We start from the raw sequence: 24,449 nt of genomic DNA on the forward strand, positions 1-24,449 counted from the left end.
CAAAGACCATTTGCTCTCAGTTGGTCCCATTTTCTGCTTCTACCTTTCCAGCCTCCCCGACCTCTCACCGCCACACCCTCATGCCTGTCCCCTCTCCATTTCCTCTAGCTACAGCCTACCCTGGAGGAGTATTTTCCTCCCTACACAACCAGGACTAGTGGGCCTCACTTTAGTCACTGTCACCCTCAGCCCCTCTTGACTCCTACTATGCCCACCTCTGGATCCAATCCACTTTGCACATCTCAGAATTCTTTTGTTTTATTTATTTATTTTGAGAGAGAGAGAGAGAGCGCGACCATGAATGTGGGAGGGGCAAAGACAGAGGGAGAGAGAGAATCCCAAGCAGGCTCCACACTTAGCACAGAGCCCAACTCAGGGCTTGAACTCACAGACCATGAGATCATGACCTGGCTGAAATCAAGAGTCTGATGCTTAACTGACTGAGCCACCCTGATGCCCCCCACATCTCAGAATTCTGAAACTACCATGTTCAACTTCGATTTGTGTTTCACTCCTGCTTGGCAAATACTCTTACTAACTTTGGATCTGCTTACTCTTTTCCGGATCTCTACCTCTTCGAGGCCCTTACTCCACTCTTCTCCCCCTCCCTGGACCACCTGCGAGTGAGTGGCCTTGCTTCCCACTTCACAGAGGAAACAAGTCATCACTCTTGCACGGAAGCCGGAAAGCTGGGAACAACCTTCGGCTCCTCTCCCTCTGTCAATGCAATAACCAGCCAGCTGCTTTTTCAAGGCATCTTAAAGTCTTTAGGAGAGAGAGGAATTAAAGGTATTTAATCAAGACATTAAAAATTTTTTTCTACAGCAAAATACATACCTTACTAAAAATACAGCCACATTCTACATTAAATACATTATAATATTGATACTTTTATAAATAAAATCATTTTAAATGGCAAATACATGATAAAATATCTTAGATGAGGTTACTTATATATAGTCCAACAACTGATTTTGAAAATATAAAAACTACATCCTTCTTTTAAAAAACGTTTGACTTAATTTTACAAAATTATCTAAAGTTAAAAAGTGCTAGATATGCTTCCATTGTTCCATTTTTAAAACAATTACAGCACATTGGACCTTTAATAAAAAAGATGAACGAGGACAGACAGCGCCTCCTATGTGGCCTAAAAATGGAAGCTTGAGAGACTTATAGGCAGGCGGGAAGGTTGGGCAACTCGGTTTGGGGCCCGCGAAGGTTATTATCAGCGCAGAGCCATTCTCCGTCCTTGTTCTCAGAACCAGGAGATTCCATCTTCCTGGCCCCCTCCTATGAAGAGGTCTTTCTAGGCCTTCTGGTGTCTAACTTTCAGGAGGAAGGTTTCCAGAAAGAATCTTGATATTTAAATCCTATGGCAGCACCAAACCTATTCTAAAGATTGAGGCGTTTTGCATTTGAATTTTATGCAGAAAGTCATGAATTTAATTCCAAAAGCAAAGAGGACACTTCATTTGGTCACTTGGTTTCCTATGGCTTGTCGAGGTAGGATAATTTTCTTCTTTCTCTGCAAACTGTCTTGACTATACAAACGATGCTTGTACTGGAAACGGTTCTAACGCCTTTTCTGCATTCTTCCAGTTGTGAAAATTCTCTCTGTACCAGTCAACTGAGAGGGAAAAAAACAAAGGACAAAAATAAAAAATAAAACACTAACCACTAGTTAACCAGCATGTACTGAGTTCCAGCTAAGTCAGAAAAATCTTGCCCATCAGCCGCTCAGCCAATTGTACTTAGGTTCTTAATTTAAGTTAAGAATCGGTCTTGCAAAAGGGTTGCCTCATGAAGAAAATGAATGGATATGGAGCCAACCAATGCCATTAATCACAAGATGTTTCAGTGCCCAAACCTTAGGTTTAGAAGTCAGTCATCTTCTTTTTTTAACTTCAAAGGTCCTTCAATACCGAATGTGCTGGTATGAGTGTTTAAGACATTCTGACTTTAAGGAATTCAGGGAGAAGGAGGCTATGTCATTTGCACTAGTTTTAAAGCTACAGTACAAGTAATTTTTTTGTTCAAGTAAATGTAGCAATACTGCATTACAGACATAATGAGAAGCTGTGATTTTCCTTCTGTTCATATGTAAAATAATTTTATATTGCTATACTATCAGTAAAGTTTTTTAGCTAAAAAATGATAAATTAACTTGGAATTTGCGTCTAAAAACGCAATACAAGTATTCTGTACGTCAAGCTCTGAATGAAGACTTTTTTTCTACATGTGAATTTACCTTTTCTCATGAATACATTTTTAAACCAAACTGTGTATCTACACACACACACACACACACACACACACACACACACACAGATTCTATGTACACTTTTTTTAATGGACATTTCTACACACAACTAAATTTTGTTTGTTTCAATGTAAAAAGACTTATGACACTCAAGGACTTCAACTGTCCACATCTCGTCAAATCTAACATGCCTCTGAGGTTAAAATGGACCATTATTTTACACATTACCAAGAAAGAAAGAAAGATGCAATAATAAGACTCTCATGACTTTAAAACCTTTAAAGGATATGAAAAAAGTGACAAATTAGCACCTAAGACCCCGTGAAATGGATTTCTGACAAACACTGATGAGATACCGGAAGACTCATCAGAAGTCAGTCTGTGAAATTCCAGATGCTTAGGAAACAGATTACTATTGCTGGAAATATACTAAATGTAACAATTTGAAAAGTGGAAAGGATTCATCATAACATTCTACTGAATTTAGAGTGTTCCAAAAGTAAACTACTTCTCCTTGCAATTTTTCTGAATCCCCCCTAAAAGGATCAATTCATAACATACTTGTTTTCTTTATTCCTTCTTTCCAAGGCACTTTGGGTCTCCATCCTAAGCCATGTATTTTTTCTGACTTCATTGGATATCTCATGTCATTGGTAGGTCTTGGAAAACAAAACAGGTTTAAAGACATTGTGGATATATACTTACAAATTTAAATAATGTGTGTCCATGAATCTTTACCATAATTCACATTTTTACTTAAAAAAATCCTCTGGGAATTTATTATAGAAAATTTGTAAAATAAAGTACATGTTTAAAAAAAAATCATCTATAATCCCAGATGCTTAACCCTCTCCATAGCTAATCCTTTTCTGATTTCAGCCACGATCTGGGTTTGAATGCAGCCTCATACCTAAATGTTTGATGAATGAATAAATAAATACACAAAAACTTATTGGTGTTATTATGCTCTTATAGCAGAAAACTCAAGAGAGATAATGGTAGTTCCTGATTAAGTGAACATATTTTAGAATTTTATAAGTATCTAAGATTTCACAACTTTTTCCCAGTGTTTTAACTTATTACTCACCTATCATTAACATAATCCACCCAGTTTTCCATTTCAGACTCTGAATTAGTCTCTTTGATCTGTGAAAACGGAGAAGGGGAAGGCGTTGAGTTGAATTACAAAATAAGACCAGATAATAACAAAAGTATTAAATAGCTGATTCAAAAGACTAGAAGAACAACCCCTTCAAAGTAGGGAAGACATGGGGCGCCTGGGTGGCTTAGTAGGTTAAGCGTCCGACTTTGGCTTAGGTCATGATCTCGCGGTTCGTGGGTTCGAGCCCCGCGTTGGGCTCTGTGCTGACTGCCAGCTCAGAGCCTGGAGCCTGTTTCAGTCTGTGACTCCCTCTCTCTCTGACCCTCCCCTGCTCATGCTGTCTCTCTCTCTCCTAGAAATAAATAAAACTTTAAAAAAAAAAACAAAAACAAAGTAGGGAAGACAGCTAAGATGAACAGCATTTTAGTAACACTTTCCGTATTTTATAACCCAAATTCCATCTGAAGCTCAGAAAGAATACACATTGCGTCAACTATGGGAGAAAATTTATTTTTTTGACCTTTGGTTATTACTGAGTGTGATACTGTGATTTATAGTGAGAAATGTTGGTCTTTACCCTTGCTCCTAAAACCCTTGGAATTTCCTACATGATGAGAGATAAAGGTGTCTTTTGCTGCTCAAAACAAGCCCCTTTAAGCACACCAGAGTTGTTTTTTTTTTTTTTTTAATGTTTTATTCATTTCTAGGTGAGAGAGAGAGACAGCGTGAGCAGGGGAGGGTCAGAGAGAGAGGGAGTCACAGACTCTGAAACAGGCTCCAGGCTCTGAGCTGGCAGTCAGCACAGAGCCCGACGTGGGGCCACCCAGGTGCCCCTAAGCACACCAGAGTTTATGTTAATGAGTGAATTTTGGAAAGCCCCCAAGGAGGGGCTGGTTGCCAAGGGAACCAACCACAAGCTCAGAGCGCCTGAGACTGAGTTACTCTCCAGTGGTCAAGGATTTAACCACTCGTGCCCACTTTATCAGCCTCCATAAAAAACCAAAAGGACGGGGTTTGGAGAACACGTGGGCGGCTGAAAACACGGAGGTGCCCGAGGATGGTGCGCCAGAGAGGGCCTGGTCAATCCCCAATCCTTCCTCCTCCCTGGCCACTGGCAGCTCCTCCATCTGGCTGTTCCAGAGTTACTTGGGCGATAAGCCAGCCATCTAGAAAGTAAACTGTTTTCCTGAACTCTGTGAGTCACTCCAGCAAAGTACCTCTGACTTACAGCCAGTTCGTCAGAAGCATAGGCGACAACCAGGTTTTGTGACAGGCATCTGAGGCAGGGGATAGTCTTGTAGGACTGAGCCCTTAACCTGTGGCATCTGAAGCTATTCCCAGGCAGATAATGTCAGAATTGAGTTAAATTATAGGCTGCCCAGCCTGTGTCTGAGAACTGCTTGGTGTGGAAGGCCCACAGGTTTGGAGCCCAGAGTATTCTGAGAGTGGTGTAAAGGAAGAGAGTTTCTATACACCGAATCCTTGAGATCTATATTGATGTTCACTAATGCATACCTACACTCATAACTACAATTATTTATGCATCACTGATTCTTAAGACTAGCACATACAAGTTTATGTTTCTGACACTGAGGTATTCGTTATAATGAGTATCTATATTTAATGTATTAGGATTTTTATTTTCCTGAAAAGCTGTTATAAATGGGTGCTATCATTTCAAATAATGACATACATATCTTCATGTATGTTTCATTTTTTTACACGTTTACTTTCCAACTGAGTAAACTGTAAATTGTTGATTCTAACTAACTTAGTGATTTCTACCACTAATTTAGTGACAATTTTGAAAACACTACCTTTTTTCAATATGTACATACCATTTGTATTAGTTCTTTGGCGAGCTGGAGAACTGACATTTCAAAATTGGTTCCAATGTTATAAATTTCACCTGGTTTCCCCTTCTTGAGGACGGTGAGAAATGCTTCTACTACATCAGTAGCATAAAGGAAATTTCTCGTTTGAAGCCCAGACCCATGAATGCAGCTAAAAAGGTGAAATGAGAGGGAATCACGAAGTATAAAAAAGTAAGCTCTCCCAAACCCAGGTGCCACAATGACTGTGTACAATTCTAAAGCAGCCAATTCCCATGAGATCCTAGAAATCTTTTACTGAAAACACAAAGTCTCAAGACTTTTCTAAATTTTATCCATAATTTGTAAATGATCTCCAAACCTCCTTCAGCGCTCAGCACGGAAGTGGCAAGCGTCTAAATGACCCCTGAGAAATAAGTTATTCATCAATTTTCTACCTTAAATTCGTTTTGAAGAAATCTCTATAGCTCTGTGAATGAAATAAATCCTTTGGAAAAGTAAAATTATATAAAGATAGATGTCAAATTTCAATGTCAAAATTCAAAGTTCTAGAATACATTATTTAAGAATTGAAATTATTAAAAAAAATGGATCTCAACGATCTTAGTAAGTAAATTATAAAGATGGATAACAGATGGTAATTATTTAAAAATCTGCTACATTGATTGCAGAAGGAATTTGTAAATTTGTAGGCACATTCAATTCTACAGCCTTCAACTCTTAAGACTTTGTGATTTTCAAGACAGGCTGTCACTGAATACTATCCACGTACCAGAAAAACATACAGGCACAAAGGGAAATAATCACATACCATTTCCTGTTGTGTTGTAGTAAAGATATAAATTTTGGAATAACCTAAAAGAATATTTAAATATCACTTCAGACATTGGAAATTCACTGATTGATATGAATCTAATTCATCATATGATTAAAAGATGATGATTATTAAGAAAGACACAAAGGCACAAATTCTAATTTCTCTTACGAGTTCAAGGAGAAAGCTATGATAATTTTGACAAGTGAAAAGAGCTCTAAGATAGCTTCCTATTGCACAAAGACAAGTTACCTGCTAGACGAACATAAAGACAAAAGTGGTGTAATAATTCAGAAATCTTCACGAACAGTCCACTATCATCACAAAAGGTTCACCCAGGATTGCATAAGGGCGGGAGTCTGATCTTACTCACTGCTTTTGCATACAGCACCTATTCACTCAGTGCTTGTGAGATGAATAAAAAGCAAATCCCAGGGATACTGAATTCAAAGAAAATTTATGTTAAACGGGGCAAGATCTATTATTAAATGTACAATGCCCCTCTGAAAGATACTTCCCGAATTAAGCAAAGTGGATACTAAGACCAGCAGATCATGACACGGCCGGCCCCTTTCTCTGGGAGAAGAGATCAATGCAACCAGCTGGAAGGTGGAAAACCCTAGCTCCAAATGTAGGCAGAGAAAGTAATGGTTACTTAAAATTGGGCTTAATGATACAGAACCAAGGGCACCGGTGTCTTCAGCCTCTTAACTACATTTCTTTGTTCAGACGTTCAGACCAGCCAATGATAAAGAGGCGCTGGGGAACGATTAGCCAGCTGACGGGACGACGGATTTCTGTACCAGCATCCTGCATTGCTCTCTGACTAGCTCCGAAATTTCTAGCCTGCAAACCAGGAAGGAGTCTTTGGCAGCCGGGACAGGAGCGATGGGAGTGCTCTGCGGTGCTTCCGATTCCTGCTAAGTACGAGGCATTTTCACAGGATCATCTTCCTGGATCCTTCCAAGTCCCTTCCGAGCATTTTCTTTATCCCCCAAGTTAAACCACGCTCCAAGGGCCTAAGGTCACGCCAGCTGGTGTCAGGTTGAGACTTGAACTCAGGTCTCCAGACTCTAAACCTGAGGAGATTTGCATGTGGCCTACACAGCATTTACAATTATGTACAGTTACGGCAGAAATTATTCTGGACAAACAACTGAAGAGAGATGGTTTTAAATAAAGAGAAGCTACGATCACTAAAGTACCTGTGGATTCAGAAATAAAATGTACCTTTTCTGGATACTGATGTGGTCCGTAAACATTACTGCTTCGTGTGATGACAGCTGGAAACTTAAAGGATTATCCACATTAATGCAGTCAGAGGTCCAACTGTAATGATTATCTAAAGACAAACAGTCCTAAAATTTGGGCACCTGCAGCTAAGTAACCCCACACGCCTTAAGGACAGAAGTGAAGGGCTAGCTTTCTAATGTAAAGGTCATGAAAAGACAGGAGAGGATGGGATTCAGAGAAAGGCAGAGGTTTCCAAAAGGAAGAAGAGGAATGTCTACTTGGGCAAGGGTGGGCTGAATATAGGTGGGGCCAGGTTTGTTAGGTTTGACAGCAGAAAATTAAAGGAATGTCTACCTGATGATTTCAGAGACTATAGTACCTTAGGTTTGGTTAGATGTGCAACTGCCAGTTGTTTTTCTCTGAGGCACCAACCCTTACAAATAAAAGAAGCTACCGCAAAAGGGAAAGGGGCCAGAGCTATGCAACACAAAAGGCAAGAGAATGTCAGCTCCCATTCACGAGGAGCCAAGAGAGATGAGTCACACAGAGGAGCATGCAGTGGGTCATGGAATCTGCCCTCTGTCTTCTTTCACCCAGAGGATTCTGGGAATTGGGATATTCCAAGAGGGTTTCCTATAACTCTAATTCTCTATGTATCACTAAAGTAGGAAAAAAGATATACAAATTACTGATTTCTTATTTTTTGAATTTTTATTTATTTTAGAGAGAGAGAGTATGTGCAGGAGAGGGGCAGGGGGAGAGAGAGAGAGAGGAGAGAGAATCCCAAGCAGGCTCCACGCTCAGCATGGAGCTGAACGCAGGGCTCAATCCCATGTTTGTGAGATTATGAACTGAGCTGAAACCAAGAGCTGGATGTTTAACTGTCTGAGCCTCCCACAAATTATTCCTTTAAACGATGAACTGAACAAGAAGTAGGTCCTACTTTGTCGACACAATATAGGAAATAAGTATTTTAAACTCCTTAATACATAAACTCCTCAATCTATGTCTTCAACTCTAAAAATGGAACATTGCTACTGCTAACTTGGAGTTCTAATACCTAAGTCCAAAGAAAAATTATTCAAGAGTTTCTGAAATCAGTTCTTACTTTGTATCGTTCCCAGTAAGACTGTACAAAACACTCGGCAGCTGCTTTAGATGATGCATAAGGGTTTGTAGGTTGTTTGGGTGAAGATTCATCAAATTCCTAATTTTAAAAAGATGCATTTAATAAATATGTATTATGCATAGTTTCTAAGTAGAAAAATCAGAAAACATATCACAAACTTGAGATGTTAATTACTACATTTTAAAAAGCATTTACTAAACCCCAACTATGTGTCTGGCATTTTTCCTAAGCGTTTTATATATAGTAGCATTTACAACAACCCTGTGAGGCAGGCAGAGAGAACAGCAAGTGCAAAGGCCCTGAGACAGAAGTGTGTCCAAAGGAACCACAAGGAAGTTAGTATGAGGGAAAAATGGGAGTTGAGGCCAGAGAGCTAGAGGGAAGCCAGAATGTCTGGAACTCTGAAGGCCACTGTAACAATGTGATCAGGTTTTGAGTGGAGTAATTTGACTTCTTTTTTAAAGTCAAAAGTCACCTGACTTATATTTTAAAAATTGTCTGGCTCCTGTGTCAGATCTGATGTAGGGTGACAGGGGCCAAGAAGAAAAAAAGTTTCCTTCACAAAGATAGAGAAGAGAATTGAAAATGACTGCTTCTCACAGGTGGGACTGGATATTGAAGAGAAGTGGTCAGGGTCTGCTTTTTTATTGTAAGTTTTTTTCAAACTGCTGTTTTTGTAAAAACATAAAAACTGTTTCATAAAAACTGTTTTTTGTAAAAATGTAAAACAGAATGAGGTCACTGCAAATACTGACTACGAAAAATATAGATGAGAATGGAGCCATCTTTTGCATAAGAAGCATAATGTGCACAAATGACTTAAATTGTTTTTAACGTTTATTTTTGAGAGAGAGAGACAGAGTGCGAGAGACAGAGAGAGAGGGAGACACAGAATCCAAAGCAGGCTCCAGGCTCTGAGCTGTCAGCAAAGAGCATGGGGCTCAAATTCACAAACTGTGAGATCACGATCTGAGTCAAAGTCGGACACTTAACCGACTGAGCCACTCAAGGGCCCCATGATTTAAAAAGGAGAACAGATTCGAGCTGCTACAATAATTTCACATGCACTTCTTGACGTTCTGATACGCTTTCCTGGGTGGAAGAGAAGGGGGGCCGGCGGTATGCTCCGCTTGGCTCATGGGAATGACATTCATCATGTCTGGACTGGAACAGAAAGGTGGGATGTGCTGCTCCCTTGCAAAAAAAAAACCTGTCAGTCAAATTGCATATAAATCTGTATGGAGACTAGATGGTTGTTGCCATTTGGGCTGGTATTATTTACTTTGAAGAGAGGACACAAAGAAAGAATAGTTTGGAGAGTCCTATATGTGTGCCTAGTGGGAGGATGAAAAAAGCCCAGAGTAGGTTTTATTATTTTTTTATTTTAATGTAGTGTAATTTAATTTAATTTTTAAGTAATTTCTACAATCAACATGGGGCTCAAACTCATGACCCAAAAATCAAGAGTTGCACACTCCACAGACTGAGCCAGCCGGGCGCCCCAGGGTAAGTTTTAATGACACACTTGTTTCATGGTCCGCGGTAAGCAGGTGGAACATAACACTTTTGTAAGCTTACCTTGTCAACACCGCCTCCGTACACCTCGTCTGTGCTCACGTAAATAAATTTCTCCACTCCAGCTTCATGAGCAGCACTCACCAAAACATGAGTGCCATACACATTAACATATGTAAACTCAAAGGCACGTACAAATGAAAGATCTAAAAAAAGAGACAGAAAAAGCTAGAACAATTCCGCCAAGGGACAAAACAAACACCAAACAGCAGACTCAGGTTTAAGTAAAGCTCTATTCACTTCTCTTTGTTCACTACAACTCCAATAGTTTAAAAACATAACATAAAAACACATTGCTATGTATGATTGCTTTAAGCCTAAATTATGAAGTCCATAATTTCTAGAACCTATAAAACTATCAGTGCTATATTTGGAGGAAACACTATTTTTTTCTATTTTTTTTAAGTTTATTTATTCTGAGAGATCGAGAGAGAGAGGGTGTGCGTGCAAACTCGCGTGAGAGTGTAGTGGAGAAACAGAGAGAGGGGGAGAGAGAATCTTAAGCAGATCAGCACTGTCAGCACAGAGTCTGATGTGGGGTAGATCTCACGAACCGTGAGATCATGAGATGAGCTGAAATCAAGCAGAAAGCTTAACCAATTGAGCCACCCAGGCGCCCCAGGAAACACTTTTATTCTAAGAAGAAAAAAAAGATACGTCTAAATTTAAAATTGTTCTTAAATTTGAAACTTGAAACTTCTGGTTTCTACTAACAGAGGGCGAGGCTTTTCAGATCAACCTGTTATTGCTGAAAGAACAATAAATGCTGGATAAATTTTTTTAAATAAATTTACTTTGAAGAATAGATTCTCTAGAATCTGAGAATGAGGGAACTTTACTAAATATGGCTCACAATCCCGACACAAAAGAAAAACAACTGCTAAATTTGACCACATAAAAGCTCTTACACACAAAAAAACAAAGAACCAGAAAAATCTATAAAGTAAAAAGACAAATGACAAACAGGGGAAAATACTTGAACTTTTCAGAAACAAAGGGCTAGTATATTCAATCTACAAAGAAGTTATAAGAAAACAAAAGGAATAACTCTATTGTAAATGGATAGGAGACATGAACAAGTAGTTTAGATGAGAAATAGAGGTCCTTAAGCTTAAGATGCTCACCCTCAATTATAATTAAACTTCAAAATGAAAACTGATAGATACCACTTCTTACCTATCATATTGGCAAAAATTTAAAAATCTGACAATAACTTCTGTTGGTGAAGCTATGGGAGAAAGCTACTTCATGCATTAGGAATAAGAATGCGAAGTGTTTTCAACCCCTGAGGAAGGAAACTTCCCAATGTCTAGGCAAACTACATATGATTTTACCCCTCAACCCTGGTCATTGGGTTCAACTGTGTTCCCCAAAAATTCATGTTAGAACCCTAACCCCAAGTACCTTAGGGTGTGACTATATTTGGAGACAGGGCCTTTAAAGAGGTGATTACAGGAGCGCCTGGGTGGCTCAGTAGGTTAAGCGTCCGACTTCTGCTCAGGTCATGATCTCACGATTCATGGGTTCGAGCCCCGCGTTGGGCTCTGTGCTGACAGCCAGCTCAGAGCCTGGAGCCTGCTTCGGATTCTGTGTCTCCCTCTCTCTCTGGCCCTCCCCTGTTCATGCTGTCTCTCTCTCTCTTAGAAATAAATAAAACATTTTTAAAAAATTAATAAATAAAGAGGTGATTACATATAAATAACGCCATTCAGGTAAGCCCTAGTCCAACATGACTGGTCTCCTTAGAAGAAGAAATTTTGACACAAAAGGAAACACTAGGGAAAACCATGTGAGGACACAGTGAGAACGTGGCCATCCGCAAGCCAAGGAGAGAAGTCTGAGAAGAAACGAGCCCTGCTGGCACCTTAACCTTGGACTTCAGCCTACAGAACTGTAAGGAATAGAGTTCTGATGTTATTGTGGTATTGTGTCATGGCGGCCCTAGTAAACTAATCTACCCTCAATTCCTACTTCTAGGAATCTCTACCCAACATCAATTAACAAACACACAAAAGAACACAGGCACAAAGCCATCCACTGCAGTGCTGTGTAAATAGCAAGATGTAGGAAATAAACTCAACTGTGGTACATGTACACAATGGAGTATATGAAAATAAAAAGGAATGAGGAATATCTCTATATCCTGTTATAGAAAAAATCTCCTAGAAACACTGTAGAGAAAACCAAGGGAAATGATAATTTTAAAATCAGGTAATAAGGCAGCAATATTACTACTACTACTACTACTACTAATGAGGATTCAGCAACATTCTATCTTTTGTTTAGGTGATGGCTATATGGGTACTCACATTATCATTATTCATGTCACTTTACATCTAAATGCTTCTGAATATATGGTATATTTCACAATATGAAATGTTAGACAATCAGAAGAGATCTCAGATGTACAAAACAGTATGGATAACAATATAATGTTCGACTGTGTGTCTACCAGCTTTTAAGAAACAACACAAAAAATACAGTTGAAGGCCCATCTCCCCAGAAGTAATCACTATACTGAATCTGGTTAACTCAAAGTTTTAAGATAGCATTCAAGGTTATACTTCAACCTGCATTATTAAAATTGTCCTATTCTCCTGGGGGAGCATGGCATGTGATCTTTCAAAGACATATTAAGTACCTCCTTGTTCAACCTCAGTAGTGGACTTCGATTTGGGCTAGTTAGTCACTGGGGAAATTGTTTGCCCATCATAATTGTAGCATAAAACAATGCTTACCTACGTGTGTTTGTGCAGCAAAATGTAGCACTATATCTATTTTCTCTGTTTCAAAAAGCAGTTTCACAAAGTGAGAATTACATATGTCACCCTATATGAAAAAGCAAACATGAAAACACTAAGTTTCATTGAGCACTCTCATTAGTAATAACCATTTTACTACATGAACCAAAACAACGATAAGAAAATAGAGAATAGAGAGAATAGAGAATATCTGGACAATTCAACCAAGGGCTAAAGGAAGTATAATAATGATGTATTTCTCTAGCATCCTAGGATATAAGATATTCAGTTTAAAATGCTTTCTTGTAAATTAGTTTCTGAAACAAAATTTTATTGAGCACCAACTACTACTAAAAACTGTGTTGGCTTTTTCCCGTAACATTCTTGCCAACCTAAGGTCACTGTGTTAACAGGAAATTTTTTAAACATATTTTTTTTAGGGGGGCTTAGGTGGCTCAGTCGGTTTAAGTGTCCAACTTTGGATCAGGTCATGATCTTACCACTTGTGGGTTCAAGCCCCGCGTCAGGCTCTGTGCTGACAGCTCAGAGCCTGCAGCCTGCTTCCAATTCTGTGTCTCCTTCTCTCTCTGACCCTTCCCCAATCACAGTCTATCTCTCCCTCAAAAATGAATAAATGTTAAAAAAAAATTTTTTTAAACATATTTTTTAAAGTTTGAGGTAACCATTATTGAAATATGTTTAAAGTAAGTTTAACAACAAGATGACATTTTGAAAAATGTATTTCACCACAATTCAGTGAACTTGTGAATACTTTTTTTAAAAGTTTATTTATTTTGAGAGAGACAGAGACAGAGTGAGTGGGGGAGGAGCAGAGAGAGAGGGAGACAGAGAATCTCAAGCACTTGCCAGGCTCTGCACTGTCAGCGAAGTTCTGGACCCAGGGCTCAAACTCACAAAACTGAGATCATGACCTGAGCTGAAACCCAGAGTCAAACACTTAACCAACTGCGAGCGACCCAGGTGCCTCATTATGAGTACTTTTGATGTTGTATGTACATTTAAGTCTTCTAAAAATATGTACTGTCAACAATTCTTTGATGACTGAAATACTTTCATATAGAAGAATAGAATTATAAAATGTTTGCACAGTATATTCTTTATGATTTGTGGTTAAAAAGAGACTTCGTGGGAGTGCTTCAATGGCTCAGTTGGTTGAGCATCCAACTTTTGATTTTGGCCCAGGTCATGATCCTAGGGTTGTGAGATTGAGCCCTGCCTTGGGCTCCACACTGAGCATGGAGACTACTTAGGATTCTCTCTCTCTCCCCCCACTTCCCTTCTCCCCTGCTCACACATTCTTCCTCTCTCTCTCTCTCTCTCTCAAATAAAAAAAAAAAAATGAAAAAAATTTTTTAATTCTTTAAATTTTTTAAAAAATTTATTTTTGAGAGACAGAGTGTGAGTGGGGGAGGGACAGAGAGAGAGGAAGACACAGAATCTGAAACAAGCTCCAGGCCCCAAGCTGTCAGCACAGAGCCTGTTGAAGGACTCGAACTTGTGAACAGCGAAATCATGACCTGAGCCACATTCAGATGCTTAAACAACTGACCCACCCTGGCACTCTGAAAAAAAACCTTTTTAATAAAAAATTAAAATAAGAATTTGTAGAATATCTTTAAAACACACACACACACACACACACACACACACACACACACAAATCAGGAGTTAAATAATTTCATCTGACATTAAAATTTCCTTTTGCAAATTAATGGCCTGGCTCTCTGGTTTATACTTTAGCCTCCTCTAAGGGTGGCCAGTAAGAATCAGCCTTCCACAGTCATTTAATCCACCTTCATATGAGAAGACTATCCCATGGGCTACACGGAGGGCTTTTTGACTATTGCCTGGCCTGAATAACATTCCCCTTTACACCAATCTCTTTAAATCCTAGCAAGGCCTTAATAAGAAGGCTGCTGAGGACCTAAAACATGGCAAACCATTTAAGTTCAGTCAGCTACCCACAGATCTGCCCACTTGCCAAATGCCACATGCAGCTTTATATGCGGCATCAATCTCAAAGCAGTATTCTCTGTAGCATGTGGTATTTCCGGAAAATAAAAGGTCTTTAATAAGCATGCTTTCCATGCCCACATTACATAAGTTTGCAAAGCAGAAAGACAGAATATCTGAATGGCTAAAGAGGAACGGTTAATAATTACATGATTACAAAAAAAGTTCATACCTGTATAAATTTGTAGTTTTGTTTGTTAGAAATGGTTTCAAGATTCTTCAGGCTTGCACAGTAATCCAGCTTAAAATAAGTAAGTGAGGGAGAGAAAGAGAAACAACAGAAAAAGTGATCATAGCTTTTCCTATAAAATATCGATATATTTTAAAGACTATAGATGTTCTGCTTATAATACAAGAACATGTCTTCTTATAGTGTTGGCTCTTTGTGTTTGTAGAAGTCTCTGATATATTACAAAAGTATTTTTACAAGTGTAATTCTGTTACCTTTTCAAAATCCAAGAAAATTATTTTAGAAACCCCTCCTTTAAAACATTTTCCTGCCAAGATTTGCCTCCAGCCACCAGAAAAGCTTACCATTTCTTCTTGCAGAGGAATTAGTAATTGAAAACAATGACACCTGTGTTGTACATATAACTCATTACACTGTTTCCTGAGTTAACTATTAGTAAGTCAGTGTAGAGACGGGGAAAAAAATTGCTTACTACATGATAGTAAGGTAGGTAAAAATTGATAAGTCCACATATTATTCTCTGTCTATAGATTTTTACTATTATGTTTTATGACATTAAGGTAGCTATTTGCATTTTGTGTTTAAAATAAAAACTCCAGTGATTACCAAACATGGCTTTCGGACTCTCCAGGGAGACTTCAATTACTGATGAAAAAGCCTCAAAACTGTTAATTTTAACTTAAGAAATAAATATGTAATTTCCCAGGTGGTGGCAGTTAGAAAATCAAATCAAATAATAATAAAATCAAATAAACAGAGTATCCCAACTCCAAAAAAAGGTTAATTATCACAAGATTACACTAAATATTGAATTTAGGGTTGAAGATTTTCTTTTGGTAAAAATACTGCACTTAAGAGCTTTAGTTTATGGGCTATCATAATGAAAAAGTTTAAATAGACTAAGATTAAATACAGCATGATCACATGACTATGTAGGCCCCCTAAGTTGCTAAATGACTAAATAAAAAACTAAAATATCAGCATCATAAGATTTTAATACTTAAAAAATGTACATAAGTGTCAGTCCATGAAGCCCATTTTTATAAAACTCACCTTGTCTAGATTTATGATCATATAGTGGGGATAATCTTGTACTAAAGAGACAATCACATGTGATGCACTATAAGAAAAAAGTGTATTTTGTTAGTAGAAAATTTAAATTCTAAACATTTCCTAAGTATTACCCTAAGCTGTCGAGTATTAGGACACTATTGAAAGCTACCTTTTCAGTTTCAGCAAAACAACATAAATAACATAGCTATACCGAATACACACTCCCCTCCACTTTCCACTAACTTTCTCAACAGTATCATCAATAGTCAGTATCAGTATATAGATATCCCTTTGCAACATGGAGAAAAGAGAATTTTTGGTCCTGGGTATAAGGCAAAAAATAGCTTAGCCAAATGATTTTTTACATTTGTGCTTTGCGTGTGGGAGTGAAGCAGGATGATAAATACAATGGGTGGTGGTCAGTACAGACAGACTGAAACTATAGTGTACCTTTTAACGGACTGTAGGTATAGCTATGCGAAAAGTAAGTTCGCATGCGCATAAAAGTTGTCTATGTTCTCAGCAACCCTACTGCAATTGCTATCTCTTAGAATTAGAATTTAGTGGGGTAAACCAGAAGTCTCAGATTAAACCTATGTTTCCAAGGCTAACAATGGCTGAGGTCACCTAGAATTGGTTAGCCATGGTGGCTCCTGGGCTTCAGGGGACCTTGAAGTGGAACCAGGGGCATCTCAGTGAGACGATCCACCAGGTTTTCTCGTATACACTAAAACACTGGGCCCCCAGGAACAAGGGCAGCCCTTGACCAAATTATGAACTTGGACTTTGTACCGGACGGCCCTTTCGTGGCATTTTCTAGGACTTGCCCTTCCGGGACCAGCACTCTCACACACGGTTCCCCCTTTTATGCTCCTCTTATTAAATAACCCCTGCCTGCCTGGTGTCCTCCTCCAAATCACTATCAGATTGGAAGAGGTTATTTAAGGTGCTAATGGGGAAGGTGATTCCCATGTTTCTCTTCTTCCACTAGACACTGGGAGTTCCCGTTGGCCCGTGTGCACTCATCCATTCAGCACTTACTGAAGACCTTTATAAAGTAAAACACGCATTCTTATAGACACCGGGTGAAAACAATAATCTCTGTCCCGATCCAGCTTACATTCTAGAGTGGGGATACAGGCAATAACCAGGTAAACACTAACACACAACATAATTTCATGTACTGATTGGTGCGTTAGTTGGGAAAGGGGCTGTTTTAGATAAGATGGCCAGGTAACACCCTTCTGAGGAGGTGATGTCCAAGTAGCCCTCGGAATCGAGTGATGCAAGCAGCCTAAGCAAAGAGGAAGCAAGTGCCAAGACCTAGAGACAGGAGGAAGGAGCCCCATGTGTTACAAGAACTCCAAAAAGTTATGTGTGGCAGGCACGGAAAAGCAAAGCGGTAGAACGACAGATCGGTTTGGAAAAGTAGGGCGTGGACACTTGAGTCTTCTAGATAGGTTAAAGAGTTTGGATTTTCTTCTAAGCTTGACGGGAACCACCCGGGGAAAACTCTATGCACTCAATTACTTAATAAACACTGACTTCTGGGTGCACAACAGACTTTAGGAGAACAAGAGTGGAAGCAGTATGACCAATCGGGGAAGCCACAGTAGTAATCTAGGCAGAAGACAGTAACGTGGACTGGGGGGGGCGGGGCATGAGAAGTGTTCGCTCTGGAAGTAGTGAAAGAGGGCTCGCTGATGGAATGCGGCGTGAGAGGTAAAGAGCCTTCACACATCTAGTCCGGGTCAAAGCACTAACAGAGGGGTGTTGGTTAAATAAAGCCCGTTAAATAAATGAAATGTCTTAACTATAATCCCAAAATGGTTGCTTGGAGCCTGTATGTACAAAGAGCTGTGTACGGAGGGGGTGGGCTGGAGGTTGGGGCAGTCGAGGAGAAGCTTACTCCAACGTGGGTGCCCTCAGAAGAGTGACAGGTGCATCCAGGACCAGGTAAGAGGCAGACAGTACCGGGGCACTTTGGCTTTGGTTGGGAGGCATTTAAAGTCGTAGTTTCAAAGGAACCAAGACTTTTCAGGCGGGGTCGGGGGCGGGATGGGGGGGTGCGGGCGGAGAAGGTAGGCTGATCCTAGTCATGCGTTAAGACCCTTCCCATTTCAGACCCCCTAAGCTGGTCCCAAGTTACCAAGAGCAAGTAGAGGTGCAGGAAAAGGTTGGGGTTTCTGGGGAGCCACTACTCGGCCGGCGGCGCCGTTACCTACATGAAACCAGCACCCCCGGTCACCAGGAGCCGCTTCGCAAAGCTGCCGGGAGGACCCAAGGGCTCTGCCCTGCCCGCAGCCGACATCTCCCAGCTCGGCAGAGCCTAGCAGCGTAAAGCGCCAGATCTGTACACCGCAGGTAAGTTCCACCGCGACTTTTCGCGACGCGTCTCGCCGCCCCGACACGTCAGTGGGCTAGGCGGCAGCGGCTTCCGGAGCTGGGCCGACTTATCCCCGCCCACTGCGGGCTGGGCGGGGCCGGCGCGGGAGCGGGCGGCACAGCGCTACTGCGCAGGCGCAGCTCTCCTCTGCCCCAACCTACGGGGTTAAGCGTTAAGAAGATGAGGTCTGGTTCCTGGCAAGTGACACCAGTATGGATCAGGCTTTACTTAGATGCGCAGATGTCGGAGTCATGAATGATTACCCTCTTTTCATTCTTGTACTGCAACCATCCCCACTGACTGTTCACCACCAGTTGAGCTGAAAACAGGGGTTCTCTTGTTGCAAAGTGTGGAAATAGGAGGTTGGAATTGCAAAATGCCTTTTACTTTGTTGCTGCTGGCCGTTGTCCGTGGTAAAGATGCTTCCTAGGTTCTGCCCTTACACTCTCCCTCTTTCTCCCAGTGCCCCAGGCTGCCTGCCCTCTTGCTCTGCCTTGAACTTGCCAAGCCTGCTGCTTCCTGTGGGCCTCTCCCCAAATGTGTGCCTAGTATTTACCCTTACTTTTTTAGTTCTCCCCTTGAATGTCACCCTCGTAGGGAGCCCTTCCTTGACCACCCCAATGAAGATAGCAAGCTCTACCCAAGGCCTGCAGAACCACCTTACCCTTCTTTCATTTTCTACACAGCAGTCATCAACGTTTACATTGAACTTCTCCTTGATACTGCTCCATGAGGTCAGGGGCTCTGTTTTGTGTCTTGCCATAATGCCGAGGCCATGGGACAAGGCCTGGGACAGAATAAATGATCAGTTAATGTTGTTGAATGATGAATAGATATCTTGGCTGTTGTTTTTTTCTTCTTTCATATAATGTGTTGGCAAAGTCTAAAAAGAATGAGAATATGCAGTATATGTAGGAATGCCATTTGTTACAATCTTTTTCAGGGGCAAAGTGGTAGCATATATGAAAAGTTCAAATGGACAAACCCTATGATCCCCAGATTCCATGATGTATAATATAGATAACTACAGATAAACATGAATATATTCATTGCTATATTGCTTATATGTAATAGTGAAAACTAGATAACAATCTAATCATAGTATTGCCTTCCTTTTTAAATACCATGGGCTGAAATATAGACTTTCAGAAGAATGTACCAACATAGAATGAGGACCAAAATATATTGTAGTGGATACTTGGGGTTTTATCTGACTAGATTCCCCTCCCCTTTGTAATCTCCCTAAATTGACCCCTCCCCCACCTCAGGCAGGTCACTGACAAGGCATCTGACTCACCCTAGGTCAAATGAAGCCTCTTCCTGGGATTTGTAATTGGACTAAGGTTCTAGTATAATCTAGGTGCTCTTCTTGAACTCTTGAGGACCTATAAATTTGGGACTTGTTGGTGGCCATATTCATTCAAATGAAGTGAGGAATCAAAAAAAAAATCTGTCTTCAATGAAAGAAAAAGAGAGTTGATCACAAAGAGAAGAAAGAGACAGAAAAGGCCTCATAGCATTCATGGCCTTTGTTCTGATTTTTTTTTTCAGGACAAATTTTATTCCTGTCCTTGGTGTGCAAATACCACGTACATTTGTAACTACATGTCTGAAAAGATCTACCCTAACTATCAATAGAGGTTACCTTGTAACCATGTCAGGCAGGGAAAGGAAAAAATGAGGACTTCCATGTTTACTTCATACACTTTTGGCTGTGAATTTTTCCCTAAGTTTCATGAATCATTTTTATAATCAAAAAAGAAAGCAATTTTAAAAAATCTCATATGAATACCTTTAGTTTATTCCTGGTTGGCCAGCAATATAGAATATGTTGGGTATACTAAAGGAAGCCCTTCCTCAATATTTTTTTTTTCTAAATAGTGAGGTCTGTTATAAGAACTTACTTATATGTAATGAAAGCATGTTGTGAAATGAAAATAATTTACATACATTCATTCATGAAATTTTTGAGCTTCTGCTCTCATCAGGACAGATACAGTCTCTGACCAGTTGAAGCTTATAACATAGTGGGGATTCAGATACATCTATAGACATCGACAACACAGCATAGGACTGTAAGGGATTCTGGTTCCCAGAGTATCTAACACAGACTTGGAGGCTTAAGAAAGGTTTTTAAAAAACCTTCTTGGGAAAGAAGAGTTAAAATAGAAAATGGAAGGCGAGAGGTTGAGTGGTTGACTAAGCAAAGCCTTCCAGCCAGAGGGATCTGCAAGGGCTCTGGACTCAGAGAGGACAACTTGGAGTGTTCCGGGAACTGACAGTGGCTCCGTAAGGATGGAGACAAAAAGTTGAGAGATGGAAATTTGATAGCTTTGGAAGCTATATTCTAGAGTTTGGCTTGTGAACTACAGGCAATCAAAAGCTTTTGAAGGAAAGTGATGCAGTCAGATTGGGTTTCCCACAGCTTTCTGTGGCTCTAGGGTAGAGATGGGCTGTGTGAGGCCAACTGGAGAAAATTAGGACTGGTGCCAGGTCACTTGCCACAGGCCAAATATGCTGTATCCATGATGGCCTGGATAGAAGAGTGGTGCTGCTTCCTACCATCGCCACCCAGAAGAGGCACTAAATAGGCATGTATTTCATTGAGATGACTGGATGTAGGGGTGTAAGCTACACTTCCCAGGTGTCTGATGATATAATTCAAGAAGACAGGGAACCCAGAAGGTTAAAATCGTTAGAGAATTCATGCGTTACACTTGGACATGCACAGTTACGTATCTTTGACACATTAAAGTGGAAACGTCCAGTAGGTTGCACAGGCATCTAGAACTCTGCTAGGGCTCTCCTTTCTTCACCGGAAACGGTGCCATCGTGCGCTTCTCAGCTCTTTCCAAATTCCACACCCTCCACTCCCCCGTGGGCCTTCGGGAGCCGCGGTGGCATACCACGCATGCGCAGTGGCACCGCGCACCGAGACGGAGGGAGATACTTTTTCCGTAACCTGAAGCAACATCCTTCTGAGTCTCCATAAAAAGGCGGGAACTAGCCAACAGGCTGAGGAGTGATGGGACGCGCGCCTCCGCACGTCCCGCCCACTTCAGCCTCTGATTGGTGCGTGGCCTTGGCTCGTGGTGGAGGGACCCGCCGCATAGGCTGTCAGTCTGCGGGGGGCGGGTCCTCGGCGCCGGTCCTGCTCCCTCCGCCCCCACCCCCGGCTGCCGACGTGGGGACAGCGGCCGCTGGCTGTTAGGGCCGGGGCGTAGGTCCCGAGCGGGAGGGGGATGGGAGGCCTGCGGCTGCTGGCGGTGGCCCTCACCTGCTGCTGGTGGCCGCCGGGCGGCCAGGGTAAGACCCTGCGGGGCAGCTTCAGCAGCGCCGCGGCCCGAGACGCTCAGGGCCAGAGCATCGGCCACTTCGAGTTCCACGGTAGGTGCGGGGGCGGGGAGCGGGATGCAGGCGCGTGGGCCCACCCCGCGGCCGCGCCCCCCCGCCTCGCCCGGGGAGGCCTGGAGCCGGCGGCGGCGGCGGTGACGCGGGCGACCGCCCTCCCCCAGCCCACACCCGGACCGCCGGCGTGGCCGCCGCCCTCCCCCGACCGCAGCTGCCCGAGTCGTGGGATGCTCGCACGCCGGCTCTGCCGTTGCTGCGCCCCACTCCCTCGTCCGCACCCCCCCCCCAGGAGGGACAGTGTTCTGCACTTGGAACACCGTTCCCCAACCCTCCCCGCACCGAGTCTTCATCTTTCGAGATCCTTCTCTCAAGGAAGCAGGGTTTGCGTACCCCTGCCTCATCCTGATTGTGGACACTAAGGCACTGCCCTTACCGCGTTCATCGAAGCCGGAGAACTTAGATTTACCGGGTTTAGTTTTTGTGTTTTTAAGATCAACTCGTTAGAACCTCCTGGAAGCAGAGAGGTGTGGGGCACCAAGTAAAACACCTGCTAATCCAGTGGTCACGGTGCTAGGACAGTTAAGTTACTCCGGAGGGGGAGATTTAGTCTGGACCAGGAAGGAGGCCTAGAATTAACTTGACAGAAACGCAAGTAAGTGTGTCCTGGGAGCGTCCGGCCCTTCGGACATGAGAGGTGCATTTGCTTCTTACTTTCAGGTCTCCGTCAGAAATCAGTGACTCTTAAGTGAATGAATCTGCAGTTCATTCTAATTTCTGCTTTATTTGCACTCTTGAAGTTTAAGTGATTTTCTTGGTACCTACTCTTGCTACTTAAATATGGCAAACAATTGATGTGCCTTGATGAGGTTGAGATCCTTGATTAATACAGCTTTTAGAATGAGTAGGTGCAGTGTCAGCCTCCTGTCCCAGAGAGGGTTCTTGGAGGAGAAGATAATAGGAACAAGAAGGTATTTGGGTGTAGGAAAGGAAGTTAAAGTATTGGGAAGGTACAGAATTGGTGATGTAAAGGAAGAGGAACCTGATTTTTTTTTTTTTTAAACTCAAAGTGTTTAAAGCACCTGAGATAAAGCAACCCAGTTTTCCAAACTCTACAAACAGTATTGTTATTATTTTTTAAGTCCCATTTTTTGTTTTTTTTAAAAAACAATCTTTTTAAAAATTTTTTTTTAATGTTTTTATTTATTTCTAGGAGAGAGAGAGCGCGTGAGCAGGGGAGGGTCAGAGAAAGAGGGAGTCACAGACTGAAACAGGCTCCAGGCTCTGAGCTGGCAGTCAGCACAGAGCCCGACGTGGGGCTCGAACCCACGAACCGCGAGATCATGACCTAAGCGAAAGTCGGACGCTTAACCGACTAAGCCACCCAGGCACTCCCCGCTTTTTTGGTTTTTCAGTCAACTGGCTGTAACTGTATTTTGAATACTGACAGTGGTAGTAAAGACGCTACAATAAATGGCACAGCCTGGGCAGTGCGGGAAAGCTGGGCTGCAAGGAAGCTGTGCCCTGGATTCTCACTCAAGACTCACAGAGGACTTAGACACCCTGGGTATTTCATGACGATTAGTTGGTAAGCACAGAGGGCAAACATACGTAGGAAATCCAGATGTTTTAAGGAGGATTGAGGAATTGGGTGTTCCAGGTATATTCACACACACACTCTGTATTTATTGCCAATTTTCAGTGAATTTGAATGCAGTAGAATAATATTACTAAATTATACTGAAATAACAAACTCTAACTCCGTGCAGTTTAAGACGGTAAGCCTTCAAGTCACTTTGAAAATTTTTGATAATTTGGGGGCACCTGGGTGGCTCAGTCGGTTAAGCATCGGATGCTTGGTGTTGGCTCAGGTCATGATCTCAACAGTTTGAGGGTTCGAGCCTCTCTTTGGGCTCTGTGCCGACAGTGCAGAGTCTGCTTGGGATTCTCTCTGTCTCTTGGCCTACTTTCTCTGCCCTCCCCTGCTCGCACTCTCTCTCTCTCTCCCTCTCTCAAAATAAATAAATAAACTTAAAAATATAAAAAATACAATTTTTGATCATTTGTAAGTGATCAATTTATGTCGGAGACTTGAACATTCATTGATAAGTACTGTACATTTAAACTTCTTTAAAATGTTTAATCAGAGTGATAATTATAATAACAAAAGTGATGACAATAACAAAAGAATAGATCTTAAAATGAAAAATGTCTCCAGCTTTTACTTCTCCTCACCTAGAGAACTACTTTCTACCATTTTTGTTCGGGCCTTACATGTAGTTGATATGTGCAACAGGCTTTTTCGGTAGAGTCTTACAATATCTATTGTTCTGAAAGTTCTTTTGTAAAAGTCACAAATGTCAAATTTTTTATCTGGTCTAAAATGTCTACCCCTAAACTAATTTATTTAAACTCTCTTACTATTAGCTCTGCTTATTTTTTACACTAAAGGGATAACTAAATATTAACATACATGTTACATTAGAAAACAAGAGCAACTTTGGTGGGAAATTGCTGTAGGTTGAACAAAGATTAAAGCCCTGTGGAGTGCTTCTAAAATGAGGCAGAAATTCTGTGACAGCAAATGTCCAGACACAGGAGATGTTGCTATCATTTTTCATTCAGTGAAACGTCATCAGTTTTCCTGGGAAGTAGATGGAGATACCTAGCACCCACCATGCGCCACGTTAAGTTTGGATAATTAATACAAATAGTCTCTTGACTTGCATCTGAAAGGGCTTTTCATTCT

At 41.3% G+C, this 24,449-nt stretch overlaps 2 protein-coding genes across 4 annotated transcripts in view; one reads left to right on the forward strand and one right to left on the reverse strand.

The window, feature by feature from the left end:
• Nucleotides 1-384: 384 nt before the first annotated feature.
• TGDS (TDP-glucose 4,6-dehydratase) lies at nucleotides 385-18,376 on the reverse strand. Its single transcript, XM_039245718.1, has 12 exons — nucleotides 18,192-18,376; nucleotides 15,967-16,033; nucleotides 14,896-14,964; nucleotides 12,687-12,777; nucleotides 9,952-10,094; nucleotides 8,353-8,451; nucleotides 7,242-7,301; nucleotides 6,009-6,052; nucleotides 5,204-5,369; nucleotides 3,351-3,409; nucleotides 2,825-2,922; nucleotides 385-1,630 (listed from the first exon to the last, which is right to left on the reverse strand). Exons 1-12 carry the CDS (start codon nucleotides 18,275-18,277, stop codon nucleotides 1,545-1,547), a joined length of 1,068 nt encoding a protein of 355 aa, XP_039101649.1. The 5' UTR covers nucleotides 18,278-18,376; the 3' UTR covers nucleotides 385-1,544.
• A 3,140-nt stretch (nucleotides 18,377-21,516) lies between these two features.
• The window catches only part of GPR180 (G protein-coupled receptor 180), a 29,188-nt gene continuing 26,255 nt past the window's right edge, over nucleotides 21,517-24,449 (forward strand). For all 3 annotated transcript variants that reach the window (XR_005530741.1, XM_039245715.1, XM_039245716.1), the window contains exon 1: nucleotides 21,517-21,739. Coding sequence is in view for 2 of the 3 variants with exons in the window: in XM_039245715.1 (XP_039101646.1) it covers nucleotides 21,595-21,739 (145 nt within the window). In the remaining variant the exon portion in view is untranslated. The remainder of the gene's footprint in view (nucleotides 21,740-24,449) is intronic.

This window comes from Hyaena hyaena, unplaced genomic scaffold, assembly GCF_003009895.1.
Source record: "Hyaena hyaena isolate Hyena2069 unplaced genomic scaffold, ASM300989v1 scaffold_263, whole genome shotgun sequence".
Classification (NCBI taxonomy): domain Eukaryota; kingdom Metazoa; phylum Chordata; class Mammalia; order Carnivora; family Hyaenidae; genus Hyaena; species Hyaena hyaena.

What these genes read in the sequence shown, in the direction of transcription:
- TGDS (XM_039245718.1), bottom strand. Translation starts at nt 18,277, where the DNA reads ATGTCGGCTGCGGGCAGGGCAGAGCCCTTGGGTCCTCCCGGCAGCTTT. An exon ending in ACCGGGGGTGCTGGTTTCAT is followed by an intron (nt 16,034 to 18,191) that starts GTAGGTAACGGC and finishes TTTTTCTTATAG; the next exon opens with TGCATCACATGTGATTGTCT. An exon ending in ACGGAGGCGGTGTTGACAAG is followed by an intron (nt 8,452 to 9,951) that starts GTAAGCTTACAA and finishes TTTTAAAATTAG; the next exon opens with GAATTTGATGAATCTTCACC.